This window comes from Leuciscus leuciscus, assembly GCF_965113295.1.
Source record: "Leuciscus leuciscus genome assembly, chromosome: 17".
Lineage (NCBI taxonomy): Eukaryota > Metazoa > Chordata > Actinopteri > Cypriniformes > Leuciscidae > Leuciscus > Leuciscus leuciscus.
In genome coordinates this window covers 7,564,988-7,575,260 of record NC_138741.1, presented here as the reverse complement: position 1 = coordinate 7,575,260, position 10,273 = coordinate 7,564,988, and the positions used below count along the sequence as shown (strand labels likewise).

At 39.3% G+C, this 10,273-nt stretch overlaps 1 protein-coding gene across 2 annotated transcripts; it reads left to right on the top strand.

Moving 5' to 3' along the window:
- Positions 1 to 224: 224 nt before the first annotated feature.
- Positions 225 to 9,825, top strand: fam161b (FAM161 centrosomal protein B). Of its 2 annotated transcripts, none has more exons than XM_082143788.1 (9): positions 225 to 574; positions 1,705 to 2,015; positions 2,789 to 3,204; positions 3,848 to 4,179; positions 4,271 to 4,392; positions 6,281 to 6,448; positions 6,552 to 6,651; positions 6,740 to 6,906; positions 7,228 to 9,825. In XM_082143788.1, the coding sequence occupies exons 1-9, from the start codon at positions 557 to 559 to the stop codon at positions 7,307 to 7,309; spliced, it is 1,716 nt and encodes a 571-aa protein (XP_081999914.1). In that variant the 5' UTR covers positions 225 to 556; the 3' UTR covers positions 7,310 to 9,825. The 2 variants fall into 2 exon arrangements, with proteins under 2 accessions (XP_081999914.1, XP_081999913.1); XM_082143787.1 differs by having other exon boundaries at positions 225 to 542; positions 7,228 to 9,824.
- The last annotated feature ends 448 nt before the right edge of the window (positions 9,826 to 10,273 follow it).

The following is a 10,273-nucleotide window of genomic DNA, read 5'->3' as shown; positions in this document are numbered from 1 at the left end:
AAAAGCCACTGAAATAATGAAAATGGAGCATGGGTATTCACAAAACATTTTAATTTTGACTCCGGTCCACAAGTGAGATGTATGTCAAATAGCACTAGTGCTAAAGTGTAACACATGTGTCTTTTTAAATACTTTCACTTCTTTCTCAGAATCGTTTGAGAACGTACTGTAGCATGATGGAGGCATGTTCCCTTTAGCGCCATCTGCCGTCGTGGAGGACAAACAAGCGCGTTCGCTTTATTTAAATAATGTACTGTCTATCAGTCAACTAACGTTACATGTATGCGTGTTTTTGTTGTTGCATAACATATTTGCTGTGAAAAGATGGTATTTTGTATCTAACATTCCTGAAGGACATGCTGTTTAGGATTCTGTGTGCGTGTTCAGCCGCTGGTGGGTGGAGATTGTCATCGGTGCAGAGATCATAATATTTGCCGATTCCAAGGAAATGGAGTGTGTCTTGATCTTTAACAGTAAATGGATGAGTGTTTGAATGATTTCCTCATAGCGGGCCTGATCACACCATGGATCAGATGACGATGGTGAGAATAAAGCAATGATGTCGAAAGAGATGGTACGATACCAGAGTGTGCGTTCAAATGAGAAACAAGTGTCTGATATATTTCCAGTGCATTTATAGATTTAACAGTGATTAATCCTCTTGTTTTATTATTGTGTAGTTATTTTGAATCGCTTCTAACCGCGGCGAACAACAATAACAGAGCGTAACTATGAGTGTTTGGGGTTGCCATAGTAACGGCACCATGCTGTTGACATTCATTTCAACAGGGCTCCTCTAGCTAAGAAAATCAACAGACAACTCAATATTTTGATGACATTTTTTACAGTAGTGCTGGGTAGTAACTGATTACATGTCATATAGATTATGTAATCAGATTCCAAAAAATAAGTAATTGTAATTACATGTACTGTACATACTAGGCTAATCAGACTAGTGGCTTTCTTATTGGTTATGGCTAACAATCATTTCACTTTCAAGAAGTGCTGTTTTCTCAACATTGCAACATCACATATCAAATTAGCTCCTGACGAACACATTCATTATTATTTGAATTATCAATCATTTAACCATGTGTTACTGTCTTTGGAAGGCTTTTGTCTTTTAAACACGTTAAAATGTACAAATTCACATCATTTCATATTTACATGCAGACGTGCAGGGATTCCCCAACCTTTTTGTAAGCTGAACCTCTTTGACCTAATATATTTACTTGAAGTACCCCTGAGATTTTAAGTTAAAGGGATAGTTCACCCCCAAAAAAAGAAAATTCCGTCACCATTTACTCACCCTCATGTCGTTCCAAACCTGTTAGACTTTCGTTTATCTTCATTCATCCGGTCCAATAGGTCTAACAATATGTAATGCAGTACAATGTTCCGTGTAGAGTAGACTATAAAAATTTGTTTACAGTAGTTTCGGTTATATTGCATGCCATAATGCACATTTAGGGGTGTTTTTACATGCTAAATTACATATCTTCATGGCTGACTGTGTCATTTACATTTACCCATTTAGTAGACACTTATTCAACTTACAAATGAGGAGTGATTCATCTTAAAGAGGCAATAAACATAAGTGCAAGTCATACAAATTTTCAGAAATCGCTCTTTTATCTCCTTTAGTTCATGTTTTAATTAATCAATCAATCCAACAAACAAACTAAATACATATTGTCCGTCCAGATCTCTTCTACTTTAGCTATCTCTAGATCTGAAGAGGGAGACAATGTGCACGTTTCGGAAAGCCTGCTGTCCTTCAAAGAGGATCGGAAGAAGTCTGAACTATCTCTTGAGGTGCATTTGGAGGCTCTGAAGGCCAAACGCAAGCTGCAGCTGGAGAGTTTGGAGCTTCAGCATCAGACCGGGCTGGAGAAGCGGGTCCTGGAGAACTCACTGCTCACCAGCAGCACTGAGTGGATGCTTAAAGCCCATATACTGCAGCCGAACATCAGAGATCATGATGGCCGAAACTCTGAGAAACGCAAACACCACAGGTAATTCCAATCTTAAAGGGTTAGTTCACCTTCACCCAAATATGAAAATTCACCCTCAAACCCGTAAAACTTTTGTTCATCTTTGGAACACAATTTTTTTTATTTAATACTTTTAATAATTTAATCAAATCTGAGACCTTTCTGTCCCGCCGTTGACAGTCTATGCCACTGCCACTTTGACGCTTCAAAAAGTTCATAAAGAGATTGCAAAACTAATCCATATGAATTGAGCGGTTTAGTCCCAGTTTTCTGAAGAGACTTGATTTATATGATGAACAGATTGAATTTAGGCTTTTATTCACATTTAAACATTGATCAGCGAACTTAAACTGAAGCTTAACCGTACATGCTTGACTCGTGAGAAGAAACCTCATTGGTTCTTGCTGAAGCTCAAACGTGCTGCGGAACACGAGAATGAACCTCATATGTTCGAACAATACAATGAACCTCGTTCTCACTCGTCAAGCAAGCATGCTTGATCTTCTGTTTACCGTGCGTTGATGAATGTTTAAATGAGGAATCTGTTCATCATATAAAGCAATCAAGTCTCTTCAGAAAATTTGGACTAAACCGCTCAGTTCATATGGATTAGTTTTACGATCTCTTGATTAACTTTTTGAAGCATCAATGGAGGGAAAGAAAGCTCTCAGATTTCATAAAAAAGATCTTCATTTGTGTTCCGAAGATGAACGAAGGGGGGGGGGGGAGATTAATCCTTTAAATGTGATAACAATGTTTGGCTTGAAACATACATCTTCAACTCTTGTTTTCAGCTCAAAGGTGATTCTGCAGAATTTTACCCCAAGTGGAATCAAGGCACCAAGAACTTCTCAGGGAACGGTGACAGAGAGACAGAGGAAGCCTCTCCCTCAAGATTCACAAAAAGCCAAAGAGGAGGCAGACCTGGTTGAGTGTCAGAAACAGTTTTGCGTTGCTCCGGTCCCTGAGCACATCTCTAAGCCTCTTTATGATAACCTCATCCATGAACAAGAGCGCTTGAGGAAGGAAGGTCGTGAGCAGAGGAGAGATTTCCTCTTGACCATGCAGAAGCCCTTCAGGTTCCACAAGAGGGAGGAGAAGAAGAAGGAGATGGACTCTGCCAATAAAAGTGAAAAAACACAACCAGTTTGTGTGAGGAAACCTATACCCAAAGCAGCCTCTGACCCCAGGTTTCCTGAACAGTTGAAAGGTGCCATTTATATGAATATTTAATCATAATAATGTAGAACATAGCTTTTTATACTATTACTTGCACTATGGGTCAAAAGCATATTAGAATGATTACTGAAGGATCATGTGACACTGAAGACTGGAGTAATGATGCTGAAAATTCAGTTTTGCCATCAAAGGAATAAATAACATTCGAAAATATATTCAAAATTTAAAGTATATTCAGTTATTTTATATATAACTATTTTTACTTAATGTTTGACCAAATAAATGCAGCCTTGGTGAGCATAAGAGACTTCTTTCAAAGCATTAAAACATCTTAATTATTCCAAACCACAATATATCAGCCACCATTTCGGTATGTTCATTTTAATGTTTTCGTTATCGGCCCAATAAAAATATCAGTTTTCAAATATAAAGAATTATCGGTTATCGTATCGCCCATAATTTTCATATCGTCGCATCCTTAATATATGCATGTACGAAACACCATATGTAACATATTTAATTGATAATAAAAAATATTTAAATGAAAACAAAAATACAAAAAACAAAATTCAAGTTTAATTTGAAGAATGTACATTTTCAATTTAATTAAAATAAGCCATAATGCACTCACTCTGATTTTACTCTGAAACTGTGTTCATGTGATGGTGGCTCAGAACAGGAGCAGCAAAGGAAGATTCGCATTCATCTGAGAGCCCAGGAGACTCTGAAAGCTTCCTCAGCACCCATTCAAAGGAATGAAGCCAGTGCAGATAGCCAGACCCGCAGTGCTCAGAAGAGCAAAAACAAGATGCTGGGTTACCTGGACCAGAAGCTGTCCTTCAGACCTAAAACTAACGCCGCCGTGCCTGACTTTGACAAGCTCTACCAGGCCTTTCAACAGAAGGCAATGGCGACAGCAGAGAGGAGAGATGTCACTCAGTGTAAACCCTTCCAGCTGCGCACATCTGCACTACAGCCTCGCCACAGGAGTCCAGAAAACCCACAGGTCGCCATTTTCATCAATTTGATTTTAGTGGCTTGATGAACTTTTGAAGATTCCTTTAACATCATTTTTTTTTGTCACTTTTCAAAACTAGAAATCTACAGACACAACGAGTCTAAAGAGAAGCAGTTCATTTGGTGGCCTGACATCACTGTCTATGGATACTCTTCCGACTTACATAACAGATGCTGCCAGGAAAAGATCCATGGCTGTAAGGTGAGCCTGTTGCTGCTTACATTTTCACAATTTTATTAATGACTAATTTCCAATAAAATCTGACTTTAAAAACTGTTTTCCTGTATAATACACTCAATCATAGTCTCTTTTTTTTGTTGCATAATTCATGACTTCACTGTATTTCAAAGAAAGAAAATGTATTCGTATTTTTTTAAATCAAATCTTATTCCACCTCTTTACTATTATAAACTTTTTTTTATATGTTTATGGGAATAATTGATAAAGCAATAATCAAAAATAAAATAAATTATTTAAAGCAATAATAATATATATATATATATATATATATATATATATATACAGTATATAGCAATAATATTATTATAAACAATAATAAAATATTTAAAATAATGGGAAATTTGAAAAATATGTAGCTTAGAATATTAAAAAATATTATTACAGAAAAAAAATGTGTTCACCTTAAAAAATAATAATAATTTTGTACCATGTTTGCACCATATTTTGGCTTGTTATTTGACTATTATTTTGTGAACTTATTTTTCATAATGAACTGTCTAAATGTATGTACCATAGATGTTACTGTATGTATGCACACATCATTTTTATTAATTCCACTGAAAAAGTGTTGATTTATTTAAAGTGCCTCGTTATATTTTTGAGTAGAGTAAAAGTTCTGCAAAATTTCAGAAATCAAAGTGCATGAAAAATTGAGTTATTGTCCCCTAAAAGAAAGAACCGATTCTGAACTGCCTGAAACGAGTCGTCAGTAATTCCAGTCTTACTTCCTGCATGACCTTATAAAGGTTTGTAACACATTTGCATAATGACAGCCTGTGATCTTCATTGGCTGCCCGTGAACAATGTCTACTTTGCCCCGTCCTCAAACACTGTAGTTGTAGCTGAGACTGGAAGAGTTTGGTTCGTGTTGCCGAAATGTCGAGAAGATGCTTTTTTTTCTTCATGGCAAAAGCAAATCTACTTTGCATGCACTTCCAAAGGATGAGGACTCGGGCTCGGAATTGATACAGTAAAACCGACGCCATCGTATGGAGCTGAAATTCAGATTTGGTAATGGACGTTTCATTTCTGACACAAACTGTAAGTGGTAGGCCAATCACAACAGACCACAATTGGGCCGTCTGACCAATCAGAGCAAAGTAGACTCGAAAAGGGAGGGGTTTAGAGAGACTGAATTCTTGATTGAACCATTTCAGACACAGTGTAAACCTGGAAATCCAGACCTAAATCTGAAAGATTAATGGTCTGGCATCGACTAATGAAAATCGGCCAGCTCGAGGGGCGGCACCAAGCATGCATTTGAAAATCTCACTGCACGCAATTGGATAACACTACGACCAATTAGACTCTTGCCTTATTCGGTCGGCAAAACAGCAAAAACGTCCTTCTTGCAAAGGAACGATTCGAGCGGCGTCTTCTGTTCCTCTTTTAGATAAAAAGCCAAGTCTAGCTCGTTCATTGTAGCGGTTAAAGCCGTTTCAAACAACTGGTGTTCATCCATAGCCATCTTGCAATGTTTACTAATGACTTCGACGTCACAGCGCTGTCGTCATCTGTTTAGCTCACCTCTGGCCCGCCTATATCAGATAACCCGATGTGATTGGTGCAGCTCAGATACAAGGGCATATTTAATGAGCATCATTACTCGATGCCAGAGTAACTCGCTGAGCAAATTCAACTTGTGCTCTCGCGAGATCTCTGGATTTCCAGTGTAATGCTGCAGTGTATAATATGAGAAAATTAAAGTGTGGATGCATGTAAACCTGTTGTAGGGGACCTCCAAAACAAAATCAGTAACATTTAAAACAGCACAATAGGGGCACTTTAATAAAATGTGCTTTTATTATCCTAAAAAAAAAGGGTGATGTTTAATCTGCCTGTCATACAGGAGATCTCTGGAGCTGAAGGACCTCACGGAGCAGGAGAACGCAGAGTGGATGAAGCAGCACAGAATCAGATCTCAAGCCATGAGCAGGGCAGTGGCAATGAGAGCCAAAGCAATGGACCCCCATAAGAGTCTTAAAGAGGTCTACCAGGACAAACTCAAAGTGCATCGGTGAGCACTTCACAAAAAAAAAAAAAAAAAATGTCAGACGACTGTGATGAATGTAAAGGCCATAAGGAATGTAATAACTGATTATGGATCCATGTGAATGTAGGCGAGCTGATCTGGAGAGAATGAAAGATTATCAAAAAGAGCTGAAGGAAATCAAATCACGAGTGACAGCTCGCCCGTACCTCTTTGAGCAGGTGTCGCAGGTACACTAACTGAAATTCAAAATCTATTCTTTTCTAAATGATTCAACATATTTAAATTTTACCATATGCATATGTCTAATGCTTTCAGGAAAATGCCAAGAATAATGTTGAACGCAGATATAGAAACACTTTGGAACAAGCAGGTTTGGACGAAAATTTCGTGAGATCGAAGGGAGAAACAAGTAAGACAAACCATGTGGACAATGAGTCTGTGGATGAGGATCATAACAGCACTGAAAGCGAAACCCAGAAGAGGTATGGAGACACACGAATGGTGGGGGTATAAAATAAGTGTGGCCAATGCAAAGATTTAACAGTGTGTTAAAGCGTTTATAGTTTTGATGAAAGGTTTGATATTGCTTGTGACCCATTCAAACTAAAATCATCTTGCTCAATGGAAAAATAATAGATGTGGTTTTCTTTTGACATATGAGAAGATCAATTTATCAAACATCTTTCTTTTTAAGATTTAAGTCATCCATGAATAAGCTTTATTGTCACTGGCATAGTGAAAAAGTAACCATGCAAATATTATGATGTAGCAGTCATACGGTTCTACTATCGTTTTATTTACAGTGCAGGAAGTGGGGAAGACAGTGTCACAAATGAGGAGGAAAAAGAAGGCAATGTGGAAACCAAAGAGGAAGAGCTGTGCTGACAGAAGACATGTTTGGAGGCCAGTGTATCCCATCAATATTCCATATGTGCAGGGGAGACTGTGGTCAGACAAAACAAATCGCTGGTTGATCATTTCAGTTTTGAAATATTATGTTGTGTATGTCTTTTTTTTTACTTGATTGTAGATTTGTTTTATACGTATTGTGCTAATGAAGCAGTGTGGGTCTTTAAACAGCTGAGACCTCTTGTATTTTAATGGATTTACAGTACAGAGGGGATTATGAATATTCAAGAAATTCCATATGGGCATCAAAAGAGTTTTAATAAAACAGAAATCAAAAGCAAGTTTAATTTTATGATTCTAAGTATGTTAGGGGGCTACCGACCCAACAAAGAAAGAAATAACCACAAAAAACCATTGGCAACCATATTAAAAGCTGTATATTTTCCTTAGTTCTACTTACTGCACATTAAATCATCTTATGAACCACAGAAACAGCTCTTGGGTCTGGTGTTGGGCTCCTTAAAAGTTTGCAAACGGTAAATTGGGGAATCCTTGTCTTAGCACAAACACATCTTCCACCTAGAGTCCGTCAAATGCGGCTTTGAACGTCTGCTATAATTATAAACTATAACTGTCACAGAGGATAGCTTTATTCATGAAACTCCATCTGAAATTCTCATTCCTGAAGTCAGACTATTTTGAGAGAGTCAGTTGAGTTGAGTAAACAGTCCTGTGTATTTATCCGCTATTGAGTTTGTGCTAGTGCATTTGGCCACATAAACATCTTTTTACTCCAACCGGCCTTCTTTAGGGACATTTTCTTCAGTCCTAGTTGAATTTTTCTGTTTATTTGAAGGAATTTGTGTTTGGAATGGGATGTTTTTGCTTATTTTAAAGATTTTAAGGCATAATTTCTGCTTCTGCTTTAACTTGATAATCTTTAGATGGAATTACTTGAAATGAGCTGTGTAGCATGCAGTGCATTTTTTGGGTAAAAGCCGGCTTTTGGAGAAAATATGATAGCCAGCCCTGTCAATTTCAGAATAAAGTTGTTTATTTTATGGTTGAAGGAGTGATAACACTGAACAATCCTTGTGCTCATAGGGCTGAAATCTAAATAATTACTGGTCTGAGGCAAATGATAGAGGCGATAAGGGGATCTGCCAGTACCCTTTAGTTAAATCCAGTGTCGAATAAAAACGAGCGGTGCCCAGCCGATCAAGCAGTTTGTCAATCCGCGGCATTGGATACGCGTTGAACTTCAACACAGCATTAACTTTGCGGTAATCCACACAGAAACTAACAGAGCCGTCGGTTTTAGGTACTAAAACTATCCCCTGGAGGACGGGATCTAGGAAGAGGGACAGGTCGAGGGGAAGAAGGAGAGGGAGAAAACAAAGTGTGAGAGAGAGACTGCTGGAAGGGGTTCGCTGACCCCTGGGCACGCCACCATATGGTCCTCCGCCAGTTGAATGGCTGAGTCTAGCGATGTCGGGCAGTGGCACTGGACTCACTCTGCCGTCTTCCTGGGCAGGCGAGTGACGAACTGCTCCAGTATCACACGGTTGATGATCCATTCAACGTCGCTTCCCTCAGCCAACACCCATTTGCTGCAGGAGTCCCGGAGCTGTTGGGCCATCACAAAGGGTCGGGCACTCTCGCCCAGATCCAGCGATTGAAACCGCTGGCGATGTTGTTCTGGGCTCCGGCCGACCCGCTGTAAGATGGCCCTTTTCAGGCTGTTGGGCCTGGACCATCGCCTGGAAACGACGCTCCTGGTTGTTTCTCATGTCCAGCAACACCTGGTGTTGTTCCTGATGGAGGACCGCGAGGGATGAGATGACATCCACAAATGGCGTTCCTGACGGAGATTGAATGGCGGCGGCTGCTTCTTCCTTCCCAGGTTTTGGCACCACTGTAACAGGTTCAAAATAATGTTGGAAGGAAGAAGACGGGGTCGGCTTGACTGAGACTTGTGTTTTATTTCACAACCAGTAGATCACACAAAAGCATAAATCCACGCTGCAGGCGCTTTCAATAACTCAGTCCACCAGAGCTCTCCAGAGCTTTCTCACACTGGCTGCTAACTAGTCTCAGTCAGTCCCTCTCTGCCGCTTCTCATCTCCCAGGTGGCTTTTTATGGTTTCTCTGAAACAAGACACAGGTGTTTGTCATTTGCACTTGATCCACTTACACCATGCTTGTCTCCCGATTCTCTCTCCTGTCATAGACCTCGCTGAACCAGCCCCCCTTGCCACAGGATGTTTTGGATTAATTAAATGGTAACTGATTAAAAGTGACTAAAGTAACCAAAGTGATTTGAACAACCTGACAATAAGTGTGTTCGACTCAAAGTGGCGCTGCACAAACCGATCGCTGTATGACATCAAAGTACCGCGAGAGCGATTAGAGAGCAGACAGCTCTGTGTATGCTTTCGAATCGCTCTTGTGGGTCTCTGGCTATGTTCAGACTACCAGCCAAAATGTGATTTTTTGCATATCCAGATTTTTTTATCACAGCAAAAAATGCATGAAATCTGATTTTTTTTCAAATCAGATTCAAACCACATATGGAGGTGGTTTGATGTGATTGCAATCAGATTTTTACAGCTGCGTCTCAGTCTGGACACTCTGGCTGCTCTAATCAGATTCCACTCTTAACGTGACACAGCAATAACTTCAAAACTGGTGACGGAAATGGTGTTCAAATTATATGTCCAAATTTTTCATTTTCCTGTGCGACGGAGGAGTTCTGCACCGAAACTCAACAGGTCGCTTATTTGGAGAGCGAGATGATGCACCTCATTTTTCCTGCATCCTTTTTGAAAGCCTCATCACATACAGGTACGTGTATATTCCTACGTTATTAGCTACCAAAGCAATCCATTCAGATGTTTATGTCTGGACTCACAAATCGTATTTGATTACTTGCAATTAATAGTGTGGACAGTCTGCCTGAAAAGATCTGATTAGGGTAAGTTCACACTTGTAGTTTGGTTC

Coding starts and splice junctions, on each gene's coding strand:
- fam161b (XM_082143788.1), top strand. Junction 2,016..2,788: donor GAGAAACGCAAACACCACAG/GTAATTCCAATC, acceptor TCTTGTTTTCAG/CTCAAAGGTGATTCTGCAGA. Junction 6,449..6,551: donor GACAAACTCAAAGTGCATCG/GTGAGCACTTCA, acceptor ATGTGAATGTAG/GCGAGCTGATCTGGAGAGAA.